This window comes from Sardina pilchardus, chromosome 24, assembly GCF_963854185.1.
Source record: "Sardina pilchardus chromosome 24, fSarPil1.1, whole genome shotgun sequence".
NCBI lineage: Eukaryota > Metazoa > Chordata > Actinopteri > Clupeiformes > Clupeidae > Sardina > Sardina pilchardus.
This window is the reverse complement of record NC_085017.1, coordinates 15,973,202-15,997,201: the sequence shown is the minus strand read 5'-3', so window position 1 is coordinate 15,997,201 and position 24,000 is coordinate 15,973,202. Positions and strand designations below refer to the sequence as shown.

Below are 24,000 nucleotides of genomic sequence, written 5' to 3'. Positions count from 1 at the left end.
AAACGGTTCTTTAAGTGGACCATAAATAGTAAAATAAGCCTACTACGTCTGCGCAAACAAAAAAATGCATAAAATCAAATAGGGTATCTAAGATAAATCAGCAGGTAGACTTTTGCAACAAATAAATTAGCTCTACTTGTATGTGTATAATTTACTTCAGATAATTATGATAAAATGTCGCCTGTTCATACCGCATGTAGTGTGTACATTGCAATATTAGAATTATAAAGAATTTTATTTGAACTATTAGGCTAACAATGCTACAGCACATTGCTGCCTCCCGCCTCCCAGCTCGCGTCTCCGCAAGCCTGCATTCATATGGTCAACGTGACTGTCAATCATTTCTCAAGCTCTCCCCAGCCTGACCTGCATTTTACTTGTCTACTTTGCGACTCAGCTTTGCCTGCGAGTCCTCATGCTACGAGTAATGTGCGATATGGCAGAATGTTAGCAGGATAACGGACCTTTTTGTGGCAACACATTTTAATCTAACGCTGACGGGAAATTCGCCACAGTGAGGTGTTGAGTTTTAGTTGCCAAAAGCACCCGCTTGCGCTTTGGACAATTTCGTAAAGTCACTTTTGCAGAAAAAAGTGCGCGGAGGAATAACAAAAAGCAACACGTATCCGGTACTCCAATCCAGAGCAGGGGGGAACAAGACAGCGTAGCTGCGAGAGCGAAGGTGTACGAGGAGAGTTACACACGCAAGTGGACGAGGAGAGACGGGTCGAGATTTGTCAGTTTCTTCCGACCACAACACAATTATCTAAGGAATAATGAGAAACTTTTGGATGATACTGGCCCTGTGCGTAACGGCTTTGCTTTCATCTGAGAGGGTGAGTTGTTTGAAACAATATAATAGCCTATATTTTCCGAAGCTGACGGTAGGCTATACGCTACTTGGTTAACTTCCATAGAATCAGGCAGTTGTGTTGTAGCTTTGTTGGTCGCAGTAAACTTGTGGCAGCTTTTAGCCATGGTTACTGTTTCTAAATGATTCACTTTGTGTCGCTGCCTTGCTAAACAATTTGCGTCGGAACATTGAAGGGTTGACTTTTTACCCTGCTGTCACAAGAAACCAAATATTTTGCCACCAAGGCAATTCATGGGCTGCTAGAATGCATCTTCTGAAAAGGGGCTTATGAAGACAATTGTCACATTTATTATCGTCAGTTTAGCCATAATCCTACCGTAAATTCGTGTTTAACCTCAAGGGGTCTCAGATTTGGAACCAATTTTATGGTCTCAATCGTCTTTGTTTAAATTATTCGTTGCCCGATTATAAGATAGTGAAATGATTTGCTTAACTTCATTTTGCCTAAGCCTACGGGACGCTGAAGAGTGGTGCGTTTCGCTTAATTTGGTAAGGTAGCAAGAAGCCGTATTCTGATGAAAGACCAGTTGTTGACAACTGAAGAGTCTGAAGTTCTTAATGTAGACAGTCTCATAAGGTAACCACTGAACAGGAAATCACAGGCTAGATAGTCCAAGACCTGTTATGTTCTGACGAGACTCTTTTTGGTAAAATTTTGATAAGGTGGTCTCAGTGCAAAACATATGTTATAACTAGGCTACTATGTTATAACTTCTCCCAGAGTCTTGTATTTAGTATGAAGACACTGGAGTATGACTGTTTAGCGGGGTTCTGTTAAAATGTAGAGCCAGTTGGTCCACTCAGAATTAACCTAGGCCAATTCATTAACCTATCTGCTATGGGCCAATTAAGCTATTATACAGAGAGTGTTTGGCGTCTCAATAGACCTTTCAACTGGGTGGATCAATAGTATCTATCTGGTCACAATAGCCTATTGCAACATAACACCCGGATAAACAATTTATCTCCTACAGTCTTATGGAGTATCCTCCTCCATCCACCCATTCGTTTGGATGGACCTGTGAGTCACTGGCCTTCAATGGGGAATAGTAATGATGCCTTAAGCAGTCCTTGCTCTCTCGCTTTCTTGCCTTCTTTGTGGTGTTATTCACTGTGATGTCACTCTGGCCCAGTTGCTGCCAAAAGTTTTGGTTACTGATTCACACACATAAAGAAGAATCGTATGGATATTCATGAGGTTCATGAGTCAAGGCATAATGAGTCATTACTGAGGGGAAGCTCCATATTTTAAAAATGTTTGTCTTTTACAATTCTTCAACATCCAAAAATAGCATTTCAACCCCAAATAGTCGACTATCCATGCCTACACCTTTGTTGTTGTTTGGTCAGCTGTGGGCTCACCAGGTTTGACACTGTCAAGTGTGGTAAATCAACTCCCATGAAGTATAGGCTAGTGCTCATAGCTCGAAGCATGTTAACCCCTGCCCACCTCTGACGGCACCCAATATAGTGCCGCCAAAAGCAGTGGCAGTTGCTGTGATTGAGCCGTGCTTGTGTCCCTGCCGCAATCTGTGCCCCATTGGATCACTATGGTAGTTTCACTGAGATCTACCACTGCACATTGATCTTCAGCGCCGATCAAGTATTTGGCAGGTTGCCGAAGAGAGATATGGGCACAGGTTCAATGTTGCCAACAAAATTCTATTCCAGAGTTAGCTAACTGTAGGCCACGGCACTTAATTTGCCGTGTGTGTGTGTGTGTGTGTGTGTGTGTGTGTGTGTGTGTGTGTGTGTGTGTGTGTGTGTGTGTGTGTGTGTGTGTGTGTGTGTGTGATATACTCAGGAGAACAGGCTGCAAGAGCATTGAGGCCACCATCACCCAGCACCAACTGCGGTGGCTGGGGCATGTGATAAGGATGCCCTACAACCGTCTGCCCCGCAAAGTTTTATACGGCCAGTTACACCAAGGCCAGCGCTCTGCTGGAGGCCAGAAGAAACGCTTCAAAGACCAAGTGAAGACAGCGCTTAAGAAGTGCAAAATCAATCCAGGGGACCTGGAGAGCATGGCTGCTGACCGCAACATCTGGCGGCAGCTATGTCTAGATGGGACCCAAGCACTGGAGGAGGAAAGGACAGTCAGGAGACAGCAAAGACGGCTCAAGAGGAACACATCCACGAATGCCAGTGACACCAACACCATGTTTACATGCCCCACCTGCAATAGAGCTTGTGGATCCAGGATTGGACTATTCAGCCATCAGAAAACTCACCGTTAAAAGTCAGATGTGGACGTCATCATCGGATTCGATGGACAACCACAAGCACAAGCAAGTGTGTGTGTGTGTGTGTGTGTGTGTGTGTGTGTGTGTGTGCGTGCGCGTGCGTGTGCATCGGCTCTAGGGGCAGGATGAGCTTGGCCTGTTGTGTTGTCAGTGTGTGTGCGCCTGTTGCCAGATGTGGCCTCTAATTATGGCTGTGTTTGTCCACTGGGAAGCGTGTGGGATTGCCTCGCTCCTAGCAGGAGATTTACGTCAGGTCGTTGCCGCCTCACTTCCTGACGCCGAGCTCTGAGGAAGAACTAAAAAAAGAAAAGAAAAAAAAAATCAACCTGCAAAGTGCACACTATCAATTTTGAATGATTCTTGCTCAGAGAAAGAGAAGCTTTCTGACATTTCTTTTGAGTTTTGTGAAAATGCATCTCTTTTTTTCCCCTCTTTTTTATAATGTGACATTATAAGGTACCAGCAAATGCTCATACTGAGTGTGAGTTCATGGATTCAAATGATTAACTTGCCATCTACATTGTTTCCCTCTTAAGTAGTCACAGACTCTGGGACAGATTCACTGCAGTCATGTCTGGTGTGTATCAGGGCCATGTCTGTTCCTCGGTCAGCTGCTGTCCAGTGTCCACTCATGGCACATGCACTTCTGAGGATCAGGATTCCAAAATCCTTAGACCTTCCTTTGCACTGTAGCAGTGCATGGATCTGCTCCACTGGAAAGACTGTGTGGTAGTGAATGTGAGAGAGATAGAGAGAGATAGAGAGAGATAGAGAGAGAAAGAAAGAGAGAGAGACGGGCATGCTGTGACCGCTGTCTCACCCCACACGCCTGTCTCCTTCTCTCACCCCAGGCTCTGTTTTCCTCCAGAGCTTTATTAAAAGATAGAGAGGATGTTAACGTTTGCTTCACCCCATGGACACACACACACACACACACACAGTCTGAATGTGTACGTGCACAAAACACACACACACACACAAACACACACATAGACACGCATACTACCAAAAGTCCCAGACCTACAGATGACCTGCATAATTGTCCATCATTAGTTATGCGCGCCAAACTGCATTTACAGCTGGGAATTTACACCTGGAAAGGGTTCACATGCCGTGACCATCACCTGTCCCAAAACCTAAACACCCTTCCACCTGCTCCTGTTTGTGTCTATGGTTACAAACATTATTATCACAGGTCACGTGATGCAGCATCCGCAAAGTTGTGCTGCGCAGAACGGAAAGATGAAAGATGAGAGATGTGGAGAATTGTAAGAACAGATGACTGGCTGCCAGACTCATCTATGAAGTCTGTGTCCTCCATTTTAACTCTCCCTCCCAAGTAAACAAGAGATGTGTGCTCACCACACTTGAAAATATTTACTTACAGTGTGGTCTTACACAAGTGAATGGAACTTGCTAGTTTCTCTTGAGTGTTGGTGTGCTCATGCATGACTGACTGATATGTAAATACACATAGTAGATATGCTGTACACACATACTGTAGCTCCTGATAATTATGCAAAATAAATGTTCATGATGACTACAATAATGAGCACAAAAATAACAGCTCCAGGACCAACTCATCTGTAGTGTGTGTCTCTGTGTGTGTGTGTGTGTGTGTTTGAACATGCCATCCCACTATCTCAATTGTGTGTGTGTGTGTGTGTATGTTTTGGGGGGGAAGGTCTGGTTATCAGCTCAATCTGCCAGGCCGTTATGTAACCTCAAATGGATTCTGCAGGTCCGCTGATGGAATCCCAGCATGCTCTTGTGTGTGTGGCCATCATCAGCCGCACACTATACCACTGCCCCAGGCCCCTCTGTCCTTCTCCTTTTCTTTCTGCGTTCTTCTCTTTTTTCCCCCTTTTTTTTTTTAAAGCTTTCTTTCTTCACCGCACCACTACCGGTTCGCATTCTTCTGTGGTGTTGCTGTGTCTTCGGTTACCGTAAGAACAGTGGAATCATTATGCTATCGTCCCACAGATGGAAAGATTGAAAAATGGAGGTTAAAAGCAGAGATGGGTTTTGTTCCGCTTGGCTTACGGAGCTCGTTTGCACAAATGCAGGACATATGTTTTTGTGTTTGTACGTGTGTTGGTGTGTGTGTGTTTGTGTGTGTGTGTGTGTGTGTGTGTGTGTTTGTGCGTCTCTGTTTGTTTGTTTGAAAGTGATGTGGTTTGGCTGGCTTCTCCTCATAGTGTTGTGTTTTTCTTTCCATCTCTGTGGCCGACTCCTCAGATAATCTGCAATTCTCACCCTGCCCCCCACCCCTTTGCCAACTTGGAAGTGTTGTCCTTCACAGGGATAAAGTTTTGCATTCCACAGAGATTTGCCTGCAGTGCCAGCCGTCTGTGTGAAGTGGAGTATGACCCGCTAACCAGCTGTGAGCACCCCTGCCCCCCCCTACACCTCGGCATAGCCAAGCAAAGCTCACCCAAATCTATTGTCACAAAAAGCCACAGTCGGAGGGCTCAGGTTAGCATAGTTTATACTGCATGATGGATAGGAGCTGGGACGAGAGTCCAGACACTGTTCACAAGTCCCTTTCTCCATGAGACTCATCGTCAGTGGAGCTAAATCAAAAGTGAAGGGCAGACAAATCAAGATTAACGCTCGATAGAGACAACGGAAGCACAACAGGATGTTCCACATCTATATTTGAGTCCCAGTGTCCTACCGAGTCTGCTTAAAGCAAAGAGAAGATGATGTGTACTATGTTATATCAGCACCATAATGACATGTTTTTTTTTATCTTTCTATTTTTTTTTTTAGTCTGCATCTCATGAAAGCCATTTTTGCTCTTGCAAAAGCAGTGGTCACACACAAGTTAATTTAGCTCTCTTGAACCCCCCGAGTACACACACACACACACCCTGTCTTTCTGTTTCTTTTTGCTCCCGCTCTCCGTCCCTCCCGCACGTTTTCTTGCCCTGAAAGTAGCTTCATGTGGAAATTTCCTTTGGAGGCCTGTGGTCGAGGCCCAGTGATTAGGCTATAGGGGAGCTTGGGGGCAGGGTGGGGGCAGGGTGGGGGTGGATAGAACTGATTTAGCACCCTACTGTACTTATATATGTGGCCCTGTGAACAAACCAGTTGTGTGTGTGTGTGTGTGTGTGTGTGTGTGTGTGTGTGTGTGTGTGTGTGTGTGTGTGTGTGTGTGTGTGTGTGTGTGTGTGTGTGTGTGTGTGTGTGTGTGTGTGTGTGTGAGACCGAGAGAGAGAGAAAGAAAATTTGAGACAAGGATCAGTCTCCTTCTCCTTGTCTTTTGTCATGGGAGAGTGAGTAAGGCAGGGGAAAAGAAAGGGGGTGAGAAAGAGAGAAAGCAAGACATAGTTATGAATAGATGGAGGACTAGGATAATGCATGGGAGAAGCGTGAAGTACAGTATGATCTGGGACCAGAGCACCCTAACCAGCGGCAGCAGGCAGGGCAACAACACCGATCCTCTTCTGCTGCACATTTATCAAATCAAGGAAATGAATGAGAGTGACTGCCTAACATCAAGGTCCCCCCTAGAATGTCATCAGGAACTCTTCTTGTCCTTATTTTCCATCCTTTTCTGTATGTTTGCGATGACTGCCCCGCAGCTTATTTAAAAACAATTTGGATGTTTTGATGTCTCCCTCTCTCTGTTCAATGAAAGGATGCCACTAGAATATTCCAGAGCAGTCACACTTAAGTTGGGGTGTATGGGATGCATTAAAATGTACAGTTTTTAAGTGCTGGCGGTTTAGGACGGAACACATTATGTTGTCAGGAGGGGGCTGATGAGAGCATGATGTCACCAGCCCCGTGCCGCCCGCACTGGAGATTGTTCTGGAAAGGGTCATGCTGCGTTTAACACATCTGTGCTCCCGCCTCGTATTTACGACCGGTCCTTGATCGCTTCTAAAAGGCACCCTAATTGAAAAATGCAGTGTGCTGAGGGAAGTGGGGGGGAAACCCCTCCAATGTCTGGTGGCATCATTTATCTCTCTCATACAGTTTAAGCAGCGGTAACGCTTCCTGTGGTTGCTATACAGTGATTGTGTGAAAGTGAGTGTGTGTGTGTGTGTGTGTGTGGGCACACAAAAAAGGAGGACTGTGCCTCACTTTAGTTTCATTCCTGCTGTTGCACCAGCCACCAACAATTTCCCCTCAAAGTGAAATGAGACGACTTTTTTTTTTTCAACCGACCTTCTTCCTGCCGCCGTCTACACCATATTTAACCACTAAGCGTTTAACCATTTCCTTGTGATGGCGGGACTGATTTGAAGGTGGATAAGAGTCGTCATGGGAACAGAACTGACAAACAGGAAGTGGCTGTCGCGGCAGGTACACAGTAAAACGCTGTTTGTTTTGTGGTGACACCAAAAGGAGTGTGTCCCTGTGTGTGTGTGTGTGTGTGTGTGTGTGTGATAGACCTCAGAAAGGTCACCACACACTTCCTCCCGCCAATCATGTGACCTCAGATGCCTACACAATTGCAGGAGGTGATCAGTGAGGTTGTGCTATTTGGTTTGAGACGTTAGCATGCCGTTGTTATCTGTCAGTCACAGCAGTGTTTTCAGTGCCCATCAACGGTTAGCCTGCAAAGCTTTCATGTGGCCTGTTTTGAGGATGAGAATACGAGATAGAGCTGCAGTGAAGGATTCAGACTCTCTCTCACACACACAGCGAAGTTCAAAGACACAAGTACAAGACACTGCATGTCTGACTAGTCCACTATAGCCACAGAGAGAAAGGGAAATTGAGAGGCGATGGGGAGCAGAAGACTGAAGACAGAAAAGTGAAATAGCAAAAAGAAAGAAGCTCAGAGGAAGAAATGGAAAGAAACGGACAAAGAAACAAGGAACAGAGTTAAAAGTGACACCGTAGCAGTACAGGGAAAGAGACTGAGGAAGCTAGAGTGTGTCAGAAAGAGAAAGGCTATGGAAAGGGCCGAGAAAAGAGGAACACCGTTACCGTGGCACGAGGCAAGAGAGAGAGAGATGCAGAGAGACAAACAGTGCGATCTGAGTTGATCTTTAATCACCGCAGGGCAGAAAGCATCAGGACCTCTCGGCGCTTTTGACGTGCTCAGACACTTTAATGCCCTGGCCTCATGAGCACGAGATAATCTGGACTAATGCACTCTGTTAGCACCCATCTGCGTCCAACAGAACACACACACACACACACACACACACACACACACACACAAACGAACACCTACACACACACAAATTTTAAGCACATAAGAACTCGGATACACGCTCACCAAAGCATACACATTCATCACGCTCTTCCAGAGTCCCATTATGAAGGGGCACACACACACACTTCTAGCGCAGCGTGTCCAAGTCCATGAATTCTCATCAGGAATGCAAACACAGCTGACATGCTCATTTCCACTCTGTCCCCTTTTCAGCAGAGGCCACCGGGGCCTGATTTAGTCTGTGTGTGTGTGTGTGTGTTCAGTGTGGTGTGTGTGTGTGTGTGTGTGTGTGTGTGTGTGTGTGTGTGTGTGTGTGTGTGTGTGTGTGTGTGTGTGTGTGTGTGTGTGTGTGTGTGTGTGTGTGTGTGTGTGTGTGTGTGTGTGTGTTCAGTGTGTGTGTGTGTGTGTGTGTGTGTGTGTGTGTGTGTGTGTGCGTGCACGCACGTACATGAGGGGTAATGAACGATTTAGGCCTATAGGAAAAACACACACCAAAAGGACGTGTGTCTTCCACAGATGGTTGAACACACTCACTCTCACCCTGCCCACCCACCGCCCTCCAAATCCATCCCCCAACACATTTCAATGATCCCTCATTTTTGTGTGCCACAAAAAAGAAGGGCCTCCATCTCCCAGCCATTACTCCACTCCACTCGAGCACCAGCCAGTAGATCAGGTCAACTGCTTCACACTTAGGCTTCATGCTGGGAACATTCAGCCTCTGGTACGGTAATTCTGTGCTGGCCCAGAATTCCCCATGCCACAAAGTAATTCTGGTGTAGTGCCCAGTGCCCGCACAGGGTGATTTGGTGGTGCTTCTGTTTTTGATAGTAAATAAAAAAAGGCTTGGTTGTTGATTGGCCCTGGGATGTCCCCTAGCTACAGCCCTAGATATTTAATATCTGTGTATTCTTGGTATATCTGACTACAATTACAATTTTTTTCTCTGAATGGTTTCAGGTATTCTTTTCTTAGTCTGGCATTTTATACAAATACACGTGTAGAGTGTGGAAACGAGGGCACTAAAGTCATCCTTTTATTTGCTGAAGCATTTTCATGCCTTTGCATCTCCTCTGCCATGCCTGTCAGTCCTGAAATATTTTTTGACACCTAAAACCGCTGATTGCAACTCTTAAAAAACGGCACGCAACGTGATGATGACAGATGATTGGTTTAATCAAAAGAGCCACGGACAAACTGGCAGTCCGGCAGGCTGTCCCGCTCTCACCTGTGTGGCCATCGCCTGCTGAGCCCACATGCTGTCTGTCTGTCTGAACTGTCTGTCTCTCTTTTACCCCGACACGCCTCCTCTTAAGCTCACGTTGCTGTCTTTGACTGATAAAGGTTTTCATACGAGCGCTTTTGTGTGCTTTTTTTGCTATGCATCAGCCAAGCCTGTCTTTATCACAGCAGGTGTGCTGTTGATTTGGAGGTTATTGAATTGGGATTTCTTCAGCTGGCACAACAGCTACCGCTGTCAGTTTATCTTCATTCGTTTTTATTTGTCCTAAAAACTGCCTGGGTTGTGTTCTATTGATTTTATTTGGGAAATCACCTCTGCTGATGTTTACATAAAACAAGTTGAATTTTTGGATTCATATCTTTTTCATTGTTGTATATTTATATAGTATTAAGCTTATCTTTTGCATTGACTGCCTTCATCTTAACTCACACATGGTCCATATTCACTATAGCGGGGAGTGTGAAAGGATGTACTTTGCTCAGACAGACTGAAGCTTTATGGCCCTCATAAAGGGAGGTTTTTCAGTAACTAATGAATGGGGAATGTGGGGAAGTGGGACAGTTTTGCTTTGGTGTGGCTGTGGCGTATGCCTCCACAAGCCTCACGTTCCTTTACGCTGTAGACGTTGCAACACGATTCCAACTCCAAACAGACTTGTCACGAATGTGCAGACATATTAAGGCTGATGAGCGTAAGGCACAGCCACTTGCATTCAACATGCCTCAGGGCCAATCAGAAGACTGCGTTGTGCTCATCTGACCAATGAGCTGTGACCTCCTGGTTGTTTTCATGAGGTCCTAATGACTTGAAGGAATGAGACAGAAGATGAAGGTGCTACAAGGGGTTGTGTGTGCGTGCGTGCGTGCGTGCGTGTGTGTGTGTGTGTGTGTGTGTGTGTGCTTGCGTATGCACGCTCAGAATCTGTCCATGTGTGTATGTTTATGTGTTGTGTCTGAGACTGGGAAACTACTGCAGATCCAACCACACATTCTTGCAGGATTACGGCAGAGGGGGAAAGACTTTGGGGGCTGAGCGTTTTGCAGGAGGTTTGGCAGCAATATGAAAGCTGTTTTTAGTCTGCTCAGTTTGTTAGTGATCTCTATCTGGTGTTTGTGTGGGTGTGTGTGTCTGTGTGTGGTTGGACTGAGATGTGAGTGTGAGCACTAGCTAGTTTTTTTGTGTGTTTGCATGCTGTGTGTGTGTGTGTATGTGAGAGAGCGAGAGAGGGACGGAAAGAGCAAGAGTGAGTGTGTGTGTGTGTGTGTGTGTGATTAAAGACAAAGTGGTGTCTGCTCTGAGTGTTGGCTGCGGGCTGGTCTCGGCGGGGAGAGCGGGCTTTCTGTCCTGATAAACTGCTCAGCTGCTTGCGTCCGCTGGGGAAGGACGCTCCTCTCTCCCCCCACCAGCATTAAACATTTACAGCACAGACAAGCTGTGCTACAGGACCTATTTCTGTTGCCAGAGCTGAATTATTCACACAAAATGAAATATGAATTTAGGGGGTGGAGGGGGGGTAAAAAAAGAAGAACAGACGCATCCCAATAAGTTTTGAAATTGTACAAGAGGACCATAGCGTCCACTCAGCTTGACGGGTCACATCCTGAGGGCAAAGCCCCAGAAAACAACATAAGGTCATATTAAGGCTGGCTAGAGGATTTTTTCGTTTTCATTCCATGTGGATATGCTGAGCTTTTCATGGAACAGAAAGGAGGGAAACAGGAAAACATCTGCAGAGCCGGTCCAGTCAGCCTCAAACTTTGGCACGGTGACCTGAGACTCTCTGCAGGCTCAGACGGACTGCATGTGGGCTGTGCTGCTGTGCACCAGGGTGTCCACGTCTCGCTCAAGGGCGCATCGTTTCGGGATGCGCCGGGAGGTAATGGAGTTTGACAGATTGGGGAGAGTCCGTGCAGAGGTGGTGGAAATATTTTTCTCCCCTGTTGTTGGGCAGAGGTGATATCAACACACACACACACACACACACTCTCACAGGCCCTGCTGGATGGCGCACCGATGTTCAGCCCCTCACAGCTAACTGAACACCCAGCATGATGTGGCGGTACAGTCAGTGCCAGTACAGATGCAGCATGGGGTTTGTCCTTTCATGTGGATGAGACCTTTTTGATACGTGTCGTTTCATCCAGAATGCAGGAAATCTGATGCAACGATGGCATGTTCATGTTGTTGTCAAAAGTTTAGCTCTCTCCATGCTGCTAGTTCTGCTAAATTCGAAGACCAAATTCATTCTACCTCCTCTTAAAAGCTAGAGGTAATTAGTGTAGTGATTGTATCTGGCCTATTCATCTTAAACAACAACTGACAACCGACTCGTCAAAGCTGAAGTTCAGAGTTGCCAATATTTCTGTATTGTTGAGCACAGTTTTGACGAATGGGCTGTTAGGTGGTGGGGTGGCTTTGCTGCGGATGTGCTTTGCTGCTTTCCTGCTTTGCGCCCTGGATTCCAGCTAATCTCCTGCATGTGCCACCACCTCTCTTGTGACCTCATAAACAACTAATCTCCGAACCCATTCCCACAACCAATCATGCGTCTGGATAAATCTAGGGTAGCATTCTGATCCCAACCGTACCGCATAGCATAGCATAACCTCCATAAGAAATGCCCCAAGGTGTCTTAATAGGCTGCTTCTAACTTTAATGTATGATGATTGGTATGCTGACACAAGCCTAGAGGAATTAAATCCAATGTGGCACAAGGACGACAAAGACATACATTGGACCCAATTTAAACACTCAGAGGGGCTGCATATAATCTATACATTTTCTGACTTATATTATTGTGTTTGTGGTATGATTGTAGCTTAGCCTTTTAGCAGATGCATTTGTCCAAATCGACTTAAAATGGCCTCAATAAACATTAACCGCAACTCTGTAAGAAGTTATTAGTAAGATACAATGTAGAGAAATTAGTCTTTCCTTTAACAAAAGTTATTTGTGCCAAGGTTCAAACATCTCTGTGATGCCAAGCCACTTTGCTCCCAATCCTGGATCAAGGCTTATAGGTTAAGCCAAGACAGAGTTTAGTGACCCACTGCCCAGAATGCCCACCTTTTAGCAATGTTTCAGCAGCTGAGGGGGGAGTGGGCATTCTGCTTTTCTCCAGTCAAGCATATAGTTCTGTCACCCTGATTGTCCTGACCTATTGAGCAAGAAAGAGATGTTCTGTATTGACCCTGCATTGCAGAGCGCAGTTGTACAAGCAGGCCTTAACGAGGCCTCTGTTGAACCAAGGTCTGGTGGAGGTTTTTTTCTATGTCTGCCACCTGTATAGAACTGCAGAGAATCAGTCCCCCACCCCCAATCACCTTTCCAATGATGTTGCTTTGCTCACAGGTCAGCGCTTAGCTTAGTGCAATGGTTAGACAGAATGCTCCAGTTTGTCGGTGTTCCTCCTTCGTGCTGCGTGCACAGGATTAGCCCAGTATAATGGGATCAGAAATCACCACCTGCCGTTTGCTCCTGCCGCAACCACCCGTCCTGCCGTTATAACCCTCACACTCAGGGCAAGCCCTTAACGTCTTTGTCTCCGCCACACACACACACACACACACACACTCACACACATTTTTATTTTAGCATTATTTTTTAACAAAATGGCCATAACAGCCCTTTATGACTAATTTTAGCAAGGGGTGAAGGCCATAAAACCAAAACCCGAAGAACATCGAAGTGAAAGTAAATAGCCAGGAGCTAATTTTGAGCATGTCACAGTCAGCCCTATGATTATATGTGGTGAGCGAGCAACGTGCACACTTCCTCGCCTCCTCTCTCACTTCCCTTCATCACCCGCTACCAGCTATCCAGCCCTCTGCTGAAGGCCAGGCTGAAGACGTTATCTTGGGTTACTCCTCCACCTCAGCACTTGAAAGCAGAAGCACCCCCCCCACCACCACCCACCTTCAACGATGCCAATGCCTCGCGGTTATTACTATGATGCCACTTTTTTTCCCCAAGAGATCCTCCTCTTTTCCTCAGATAAAACCCTGCACACCCGGGCCTGTTTTTCACCCTCCCGTCCTTTCACTTTCTCCTCCTCCTCCTCCTCCTCCTCCTCCTCCCCCCCCCCCGCCCCCCCCCCCCCTCCTCCTACTACGTGAGCGGCAGCGCTTGAATCCTCTCCCACCAGCTACCACCGAAATGCCTCGTCGGCCCTCTGACTCCCCGAGGGCCAAATCCTCTTAGGGGAAGGGTTGGATGGCAATTCAATCGCTGTAACTGTGAGGATTGGAACAGATGAGCCGGTGAAGCGGTGAAATCACCCTGCCCACCCCAACCCCACCCCTCCAAACTCTCCCCCCCCCCCCCACGCCCCCCCCCCACCCGTGGCAGTTCCACACGGCTCCGCCAAAGCTTTTATCTGCACTGATAAGGGCCCATTTGCAGGGCAGCGCGATGATCGAGCACTGGCAGGATGATGGGCTCACGTCATTCTTTCTTGCCCCCCCCCCTCCCGCGCGGCACACAAGCACGTGTGGTAGATTTACACCGGGGTTACTGAAGCCAGCAGGACCGTGAATAAACGCTGACAGATGCCCTCTTCATACCTCACTTCCTCACGTTGCCTCACTTTCTCGTACTGCCAGTAAATCAACTCAAGAACGAAGTCAAATAAAGTTAAATTGTTACCATATCGGCCCTTATTGATCTGCTATTGTTGTTGTCACACTAAGGGATCAATTTGGAATGAAGCCACTCCACTCTGCTTGCATCTTTCCTCTTGTCACTACACATTGGATGTTTCTCAAAGCAAGGTATATTTTTGTTGAAATGGGAAAGTACCTTTTCAAAAGGGCTCCGTTATTGTAGCCCTGAAGAGCAAGTTGGACAGCAACAGCTGCTCATCTCCCCTCCCCTCCCCTCCTGCCGTTGGACGCTACGGCTTTATTGTCCGGTGGCCTTTGCTCCCTCGTCTCCTCGGCAATTCTTTGATGTCCTTTGGCCCTGTGGGCCGCCGGGGGTTAATGAGCCGACACCAGACAAGTCACGAGCTTCCTGTCAGAGTGCAGAAAGGTCTACTATTGGAGGTGGGTGGGACAAAAGCTGCACAAAAGCCACCCCTTTCCCTCTCTCGCCCTCCTCCACCCCCGTTTTTTGGCCACCATTTGGCATGAAAATAGAGAGAGAGAGAGAGAGAGAGAGAGAGAGAAAGAAAAGTCTGGATTAAATTAACTTTGAACTGGCAGCAAATTTATACATCAGAATCCTTTTTGGCCTGAGGAGGTGTTTTTAAAGGGCTGCTGAGACAAAGCACCCTGACTTAATGCTGATTGAGGCCTGGTCTTTATCTAGACAGGCTAAAAAGAAACAGTCAGACACACTGGAACTGAAGGGAAATTTAGTGATGAAGAGGTGTGTGTGTGTGCGCACGTCTGTGTCTCTGTGTGATGCTGGTCACATAGTTGCAAGATGGTACTTCACCTTCAAAAGCCAGCTCTTCTGTTTCCACGTTATAATCAGGAATGTGACACCTTCTGTTGAATTTTTTGCGACATTACGCTCACACCGCATCAAAGCTAAACCTCACTGGCACGTGTTTGCGTATGCATGCATGGTACGTATATTTGTGTACCATTCTGAGAAAGCACCAGAGAGGGGTGATTGTTCTCATAAGAAACCACATTTTTAATTGAGATGTAGCTGTTCTGATGGGGATCTGTCACAAGCCCCTCATCATGCTCTACCAAGCAGCACACTCACCTGGCCTGATCACAGTTACATTTCATCTCCTGCGCCCCTTATGCTTTTGGAAAGTGGTGCGGAAGTAGGTCATCACATGCACCAGAACAAAGTGATTTTTATGTAGTCCTAGTTTGACTGTGAATTCATGTCCGTGCGAGAGAAGTCCGCCAACTGTTTCCCCTGACGGAGCTCGGTTGGCGATTCCGCTCTGCTGGTTCGGAGCGACACTGAGCAAAATGTCGTAAGCGCACGCTAGTGCACGCAGGAGGACAAAAGTGGCGAGTCGCATATTTATAGATCCTCTTCATTCAGGAGACAGCTCTCAGAAGCAGAGGGAAGATGAAGATGGACAACTTTAGAGATCTTGCTGCTTCGATAACCTGAGTGAATGGAAATGAAAAAGTAATGGAAAGCGATGTATTGTTAAAAGATCAAGGGTAATGGTTACATCTGTAATTGGCCCTCAGTCCAAATCAGGGCTCATTGTATTTTTTATACAGATTTCTGTGTCATTTGCAATATTGCATTTGTCCAATACAGTTATTCAAACATTATATTAGGGCTGATAGATTAAACTATTTTTAATCGAAAATTCCAATTTCAACTAAAGCAGTTAAGAATACAGCTTGCAACCATGCTTATTTGCGAGTATTTGGGGTTTGCCGGAAATGACAAGCAAACAAAGGTATGCAAAACCTATTGTCAAGCAATTGCTACCTCCTGAGGCAACATGATGAACATGTAACAACTTGAAAAAGCACCATAGGCAGCAGTACAATGAATGTACAGCAAAAAAGGCTTTCAGAAGTAGTGATGAGAAGAGTATGGAAATGAGTGAAGGCATGTGTTATAGAGTGTATTATTGAGCTTGAAGCTTAACTGTCAAAAATGATCTGAAAATGAAATTGCGATACTTGTCAGAAGAAAAACTTATTTCCTAAATTGCTCCACCATTACATGTTTATATCTCTATTTAACAGATGAACCCTGGATATCTTCCCTTTTTTTGTCTGAGGCTGTCTCGAACATTGTTTGCAAGTTCTGTTTGAGTAACCTACAGATATCTCTGAGCTACAGCTTTGGAAAGTTTTCCACAACTCTCACACCCTCTTGAAAGATTTGCCATCGATACAGTTGGCAACAGCCAAGTCACATATATTGGTTGGAAGCTGGTATGTGTTTACGTGTCTGTAGTCTATGTGTGTGGTGTGGTGTTGGTTACATATTACTGCTGCGATGATACTCTGTCTTCCACCCCCCCTTCACGCCCCCCCCCCCCCCCCCAACCTAACCTCACCACCACCACCACTGGCCCCTCCTGAGGCACCACCTGTGTTTGTGGAGGAATGGAGGAAATGCCAGACACGCAGCAGCCTGAAAGGGAGCATTCATCCACCCCCCCCCCCCCCCCCCCCCACCTACTCTGCCAGCACAGGAGGGCTTGGGCAGGCTCAGGACAGCAGGGGTGGTGGGGGGGGGGGGCAGGTGTGAGGCAGAGAGAGGGACACGCCGCTTGTGTGGCGTGGTGCCTGTTGGTGTGCTGTTCAGTTCATGGGTGGACATGTGTGCCCACATGTACTCCACCTGTCTCTCTCACAAGCCTTTTCATTGGGTGTCCAGGACCTTCTCATTTATAAATGTGTGTGGGGGGGGGGAATGGGATTAAGTTGTTTTTCCATCCACGTCATATAGAAGTATCCACCTCATTTGGCGATCGTATTACAATCAATTTGCCCAAGTTGTGTTAATCTGTCGGTGACTGACTGACCCAGGCCCATTTCCGCTGATTAAAGTTGTTAATAATCTCTTTTCCCTGCATATGGGAATGGTTCAGAGTGAGTTCCTGTTTTTTGTCCTCAAGCACAGACCTGGCAGTTGAACCTAGAGCCCCTGTGGAATGTTTAAGTAGGAAATGTGCTTACCCCAAACAGCCAAGACCAAAGCTGTGGCCCCTCAGCACCGCATGAAATGAACTGCATTCGATCCAACTGCAGTGGGATACGAAGTTTCTGTGCCACACACACAGCTCCTGATTGAGGCTGTTTTGTGGAACATCGTTCTACCTTGCCATCTACCCCCCCACAAACACACCCATCCCAAATCTCCCAGACTCCATGATACACCCATCCCCAAGGAGCCTCCTGCCCGGAATTTCAGTCCCAAGTTTTCATTTCCTCCCTTTATTGGAGGCCCTTCAGCACAACTGTAACCTCTTCTTGACCGGAAAGGGCATCTCCCTTTCTGAGGTAGCCAGTTAGGCCACATTCTGCCGCAGGCGCAAGTTTCTGAAACAGAGAACCCCCCCCCCCCCCCCCCCCCCCCTTTCATCTATTGCTTGCACACCACCACCACCCGACCCCAGGGATGCTGGCAAGGGAGTGGAAATCTGATTCGCCTCATGCATAGATGGCTGGAGCATTGGTGAGGTCGGCCCCCACTCCAGAAAATGAGCTGCTAACTGTGCTAATTTTTAACAGGATAGTCATGCTAATTACACAAGGGACCAGCTCTGAGCCCCCCCTCTAAGTCTAGCGATATTGCGCCTAAAAATCTATTAAGTCCAAAAGTGCCTCTCTAGAGGTTACTGTGACCACATGGTTATAAATTTCATTGAAGGGAAAGAAATGATGACTGCGGAGAAATGGGCGCTGCGCGGCGTGTTATTGCACATACTTTAACCTGGGTTGCAGCAAGAAAGACTTTTTCCTGACTCATTTTTTTCATTGATTTATTCCCGTTGCAGCAGGTCAGAAGAATGAAAGACTGATGCCCTATATGTCCCCAGAATGAGCATCTCTATCTGTTGTCTTTCATTGGCCCTCTCCTTCACAGAGAACACTATCCGTTATCCCAGAGGCACAATGAAACATACTGAAGCTATAGAACAGCCTCACTCTTTTGTCCCTTCTATAGAATGCAGATGAATATATGAAAAGAACATGAACCGTATATGTAACTGTATGTTATGCCTTTCATGCACCGCATACACGTTTTATTTTATTTAAAGCATTTCGGCTTTTGAATGCTTTTCATGGTATAGGCACCGTGATGGCATTTCAGTTGGCTGTAGCGTCATACCAAAGTCCAGCACCTGGCATTCAATACAGTGTGCAGCAAAGAATTTAAATGTTTAAACTTACGACTAAACTACTACTACCTTGAAGACAGACAAGCAGCCAAGTTTAGGAATGTTGTAGTCAATCCAAGGTTATGGACCAAAGAGAGTGCAGATGCTTGTCATGTAGGGGGGAAGTCTCTGGAATGTAAGTTGATCGTCGTGTTTATCATGCCCTTCCTTAATGTAGTTATATTGTGCCCCTCAGGTCTGGAGATGGCTGGAGCCAGAGTGGTGTTTTATGAAATTGTATATGTGTTATTGCCAGCTCCCAGAGCTGTGCTCCTTCTGTTTCGATTTTGACTGCAGGGGTATATGGACATGCTGAGCTGGAGCAAATCTTAAAAAGTTTCTCTCCCTAGAACGGACTGGTATAGGTGAGAGCCATTTCCCAGCATATAGGGTTACAGCACGCACAAAGACTCCCAGCGTTCCCGAATGTATCAAAAAACTTGCGCTCTGCAGAGGAATTTAGCCTAATTCCCATAGCGGAGAAGGTGTGTTTCGGATGTGTGTGTGTGTGTGTGTGTGTGTGTGTGTGGATCCATGCAGAGTGGTGATTGGATCAGCCAGGACCCCTCTGAAGTCTCCACACAGGCCATACCAGACCAGTCCATCAAGCCCAGACACTGCAGTGAATCCTGGAAGCCTGAGGGCTGTGGGAGAGTGGCTAAACGAGGCTTGCTTTAATTAGTCGGCTCGTAAAATATCTAGAGCGCTAAACTGGAGTCACTCAGCCGTTCCACTGCAGCTGCGAACGGCCTGCCTGACAATAGGCAGGTGAGGGTGGGTGTAGTGCGATACATTACCCATAAACTAGCAAAGCTCAAAATGAAGTGAAAGATGATACATTGTATCAGTGCTGTGGTCTCTCAACTGGGAATTCTCTTATTGAAAGGAATTATGACTTAATTTTTGCTGCCTTAAAGCTATGGAGAATGATGAAATGAAACAAAAAGTGGCAGGTGTTTTGTGTTGGCTGGTTCGGAGGGGTTTGTGTTGGGGGGGGGACTGGATCTCCAGCCAAGCTGTGTCTGTTCCTGTATGTTTTCTTTCTTTTTTTCACCTTCCTGTATTTTTTCTGGAAACCATGAAATGGACATTCTTCCCTTCAGGAAGTAATACCAGAGAGAGGAAGTCATAGCTGCAGCTTGTTTTATTATTAGCAGCCAAAAGGAAAGAGCTCAGCTCTGACCCCCAGCTCTGCAGAGAGATCCTGTCTTGGGTCGGTTACAAAAACAGTGTGGACGGTAAAAACCAGAGGAACAGAAACAGATAGTGGAGGGTAAAGTGAGAGTGAACGGTGAGGAGAGGATTGTAAAGAATCAGAATTCGGAGAGAGAGGAATAGAAATGTAGGAGAAGACATTGCAGATGAAAGGAAAATGAAATGATGCATTTGACAGATGGAGAGTTGGCCAGATAATGACAATTTATGATACATGTAGACTAGGAGAGAAGGGTAAGTGAGGACGGCTGCAGGTTTTTTGTGATGTGAATGAGTGGCGTGTCGAGCCAACTCTATATACCTCTGATACCCTCTTGCCTGTCCTCTGTGTGACCCCATCAGGATGATTTGCTGCAAAAGGGAGTGTTCCCAGTTTACCTGCTAGCATGACAGAAGACCTCTCCTCTCCCTCGTTTGCCACAGTTAAAATACATCACATTAACTCAACGCCAACTTCATTTTAGGTGTCATTCAATCTGCTGCAGCTCCCTCGAAAAGATCCATCTTAATTTCTTCCAGAAGCCCTTCCAACCCTGGTTGGCATAAATGTATTATTGTTCTCATTTGGGCACCCTTCATATGCCTATACTTGAGTGGACTTTGACAAGGTGTTTGTTGACTGAAGAAACGGAGACCTTTGCGGTTAAAAAAAAAAAAAAAAAAGCTTTAAACTGCACCAAGCTGGCATCTGTCTTCAGAAAAAGGAGCTGGCTGGGCTGTATATTCGTCCTCTTTCCGACCATGTGGGAAGGTTAATCATCATATCTGAGGCGAGTAAGGGTATTTACTCTGCAAGAAGGCCCAAATCTCTCCCGTAGGCTGGGTCTGCGCTGCAGGGTCTACTGGTTTTAATTATGGGCCCCGGCTGTGATTGTTTACCCAGACTTTATGGGGATAGATGCATCAGATGATGGCGCTCTCTAAATGGCTTCTCAGGCCATTAATGTGCTGGTGGAGGCAGTTGGCTTCTGTGCCATGATGAAAAAGCAACAAACTCTCCATTTCTTGAATATACACACAGCGTACACCTATACATTTGTGCTGCTGAGTATAGAGTGGAAATATACAGATCGTCGATGTGAGGTCCTTGCGGACTGTTGAGCCTCAGCCCTCATCCAACCTATTTTTCTGCGCACCCCTCTGGCCAGTGGTTTGTAAGGTTCCTAAGGGACAGTGCTGGGTTGGCAGGGACGGTCTGGAATGTGGCGCCCGCTTGCGTATGTCAGCCAGTCGGGTTTGTTTTGGAATCTGAGCTGGTATTAATCCCCACTGGGTGCCTGGATGAGCGCACACATGCCCTCTTACCAGAGTTAAATCCTCTCCCCCCCCCCCTTCTCTGTGAGGGTCAGGGAACAGGAAGTGTCCATGATGAGGACCCTCTGATCGCCAGAGTATGCTGAAGACAAGTCCTCTTCAAAGGATCTGGACTGCACTCTGAAAATCCACCAGAGAGGCACAAACCTTAGAGTGTACTGAGGATAAACTACAGAGAGCTGTTTTGTGGTTCCTCTGTTCGGAACAGTAAATACATGAGCTTTTAGGAGAGCATGGAGGAATCAGATATGTGTGTATTCGTGTGTGTGTGTGTGCGTGCGTTTGTTTTGATCTTTCTGCCAGAGGTCCGGATTTCGTCCTGTAACACGATTTTCATATGTTGGGTGATAAGGCACCGCTACCTGCGTCAGTGGCAGGCAGCTCTGGGCTGACTTGTCAGAGCCGCAAAGAGGAAACGACATAAGCCAGGCCCCGAGAGAGAGACATGGAAAGATAGAGTGACAGAAAGAAAGATGGAGAGAAAGAAAGGTTGAAGAAGGGGGGACAAGAGGGAGATCCTTTCCGCTCTCCTCTCCCCTACTGCCTGGCCAGAGGAGGTGCTTCTGCTTTGGAGATTAGCTGGCTCGTAGAGAATGAGTGATGTCACCACTCAAACTTCTCTCTCTCTCTCTGTTCTCTCACTCTTTCTCTCTCTCCCTATCCGGAGCATGGACTGGATCCAAGTCCATTTCAGCCTGGCCTCCATGGTTTTGGACTGCGCTTCCAGCTACCCCCCCTCTCCCCCTCCTCTTTTCCCCCCTCCTCTTTCTCTCCGCTCTGAAAGACTATTAATTAGTTCCTGATTATGATCCCCAGGAGGGCAGTAAAATCTCAGGCTTGGAAGAGCACCGCAAGTTACTCCCTCCTACTCTCCCGCCCCTCATTTCCCCTCCTCGCTCTCCCTCACCCCCACCCCCACACACCCCCCCTCCTCCCACCTGCTTCTTTTCTGCAGATGACTCTCCCTCTCCTCCAGTTTTACCACCATGCAGACCCAATGCTATGACATTACAGAGCGTTAACTTGTCTGCCTGCCAGCCCCTCACCCCCTGCCGCACCATACCTACTGGGTTCACCCCACAGAGTCTAAGGTGTGGATAATCCAGTGTGTGTTCACCCTCCTCCCCCTTTTACCAACCAAAGAGCCTCTTTCTGTAACTCTCAGCCTTTTAAGCCAGGCAAGGTCTTTCATGGGTTAAAACCTTATAAGGCAAGGTATAAAAGGTTATAGTTACAACTTTTGTCTAGGCGAAGAAGAACCCCTAAGGAAGGAACGGTTCTCTTGTTGGGCGAATGCTGTGAATGGTTACTCTGAGGACCCTCGGGCGTTCTGCAAAGAATGAGCAAATGATTCCAGGAGAGTCTTGAAGGGTTCCCCCTGTGAACATAAGCTGATAAAACCCTGAAGGGTTGTACGTCGCTGCTGTCAGCTAGAGGGTAGAAACTCTGCACTGGGGCTGAATGTGGCGGTAGCCTCAAACAAACCTGTGTCTGAGGAAGCCCTTTCTCAACGCTTTGCCCTAAGCCTGTCATTCAAATGGATTCATTCCTTGCCCCCACAGGCTTGTGAAAAGCACCCCTTTTACAATCACTGGTGCTCTCAGTCTCCTCTTTGACAGGGACGGTAAAGCAACCAACACTGAGCTAGCTAACAGTCTCTCTTTCTTTCCCCTGGGTGACTCTTCTTTTGGTCTTCTGTCATTCCTCCGTCATCCTTGCCACGTTGGCTCTGGAAAGGCCCCGTCCACTCGTCTTCGGAGAGTCCGGGAAGGCCCTTATCTCCAGAAGCTGTGGCGGGAGATGAATGGTTGTGGTGACTGGATGTGTGGTGAGAGTCTGCAGGGAGAGAGAGAGAAAAAAAGTGGGAGGGAGGGAGAGAGGGAGGGAGAGAGAGATGTTAGAGAAAGAGAAGATAGTTCAGCTGAGGTTTCGTCCCAAGAAAAAAGTGGAAGAAAAAAAAGACTAAAAACCTTGTGACTCAGTGAAGAATGTTGTGTGCGTTTGATGTGTTGTTATCATGGTGCGATTATGTTTTCTGTGTGTGTGTGTGCAGGAATTTGTCCAAGATATATGTTGTTGTTTTTTTTCACAACTGCGTGTTTGTGTGTGCATGCATGCGCACAAACACACACGCACGCACATCTGACACAGAGCTCCTCTCTTCCTCCCCCCTTTCCTGGTGGCTTGGCTTCCGTGAATGTCTCTGTCCATGAGGAGTTGGACAGGAGGTGTAGGGGGAGTTGAGTTGGAGTCTTTCCCTCCTCTCCTGGCCCTCTCTGACTGCTTTAAACAACATGGCTCCCAGCGTCCAGCACACTGCCTCGTGCACAAGCACACAGAGAGCCCTTTCTGCCTTTCAAAGGTTGCTAGGCATGGACATGCAGTTTGACAGGCTTTTAGCGAAGAGTAACCTGCAGGCAACAGATTGTCTTGTTGTGGCAGTAATCTCTCTCGCTTCCGTGAGCTGGCTCTCTCCTGCTCCTTCACCCCCTCCTCTCTCTCTCTTTCTTTCTTTCTTTCATTCTTTCTTTCTTCCGTAAGCTGCCCCCTCCTCCATCTCCTGCTCCACCTCTCCTTTACTATTTTTGTCTCTCTTTTGTTTCTCTCTCTTTCTCCCTGTGTTTTTCTTTCCCCTGCCCCCATTATTTATTCCCATTACCACTCCTTCTCTCACCACCCTACAGCCTGCATCTCTCCTTTGCCGTGCTAGGTTTATATTCCTCTTCTTCTTTTCTCTATGTGTTCTTTCTGTTTCTTCTCTTTTTTTTAATCTCTCACAACTCTGCCACACCCCTATCCCTTCCTCTCTTTCTGTCATTGTGATCTCTGTCTTTCTCTCTTTTACTCACTCTCTCTCTCTCTCTTTCCCTTTATCTACCTCTCTCTCTCTCCCCCTCTCATCTCTTTTGTTCCTTGTCTTTTTTCCCTGCTCCTCCTCATGTGTCTCTTTCATTCCCCAAGTTCACCATGAACACCTCCCACCGCAATCCCCCCATCCTCCACTCTCCTCTCTTCCCTTCCCTTCCCTCCCCTCCTCTTCCCTTCCCTCCTTTTCAAACCCATCCCCCCACCCTTTTCTTTTTCCTCCCACCATCATTCGCCTCCTGCTGG

General features: G+C 47.0%; 1 protein-coding gene across 1 annotated transcript in view; it reads left to right on the top strand.

Moving 5' to 3' along the window:
• The first annotated feature begins 376 nt into the window (after positions 1-376).
• The window catches only part of sdc2 (syndecan 2), a 33,923-nt gene continuing 10,299 nt past the window's right edge, over positions 377-24,000 (top strand). Inside the window, exon 1 of the mRNA XM_062529620.1 lies at positions 377-836. Coding sequence (XP_062385604.1) covers positions 777-836 — 60 coding nt within the window. The 5' untranslated portion in view covers positions 377-776. The remainder of the gene's footprint in view (positions 837-24,000) is intronic.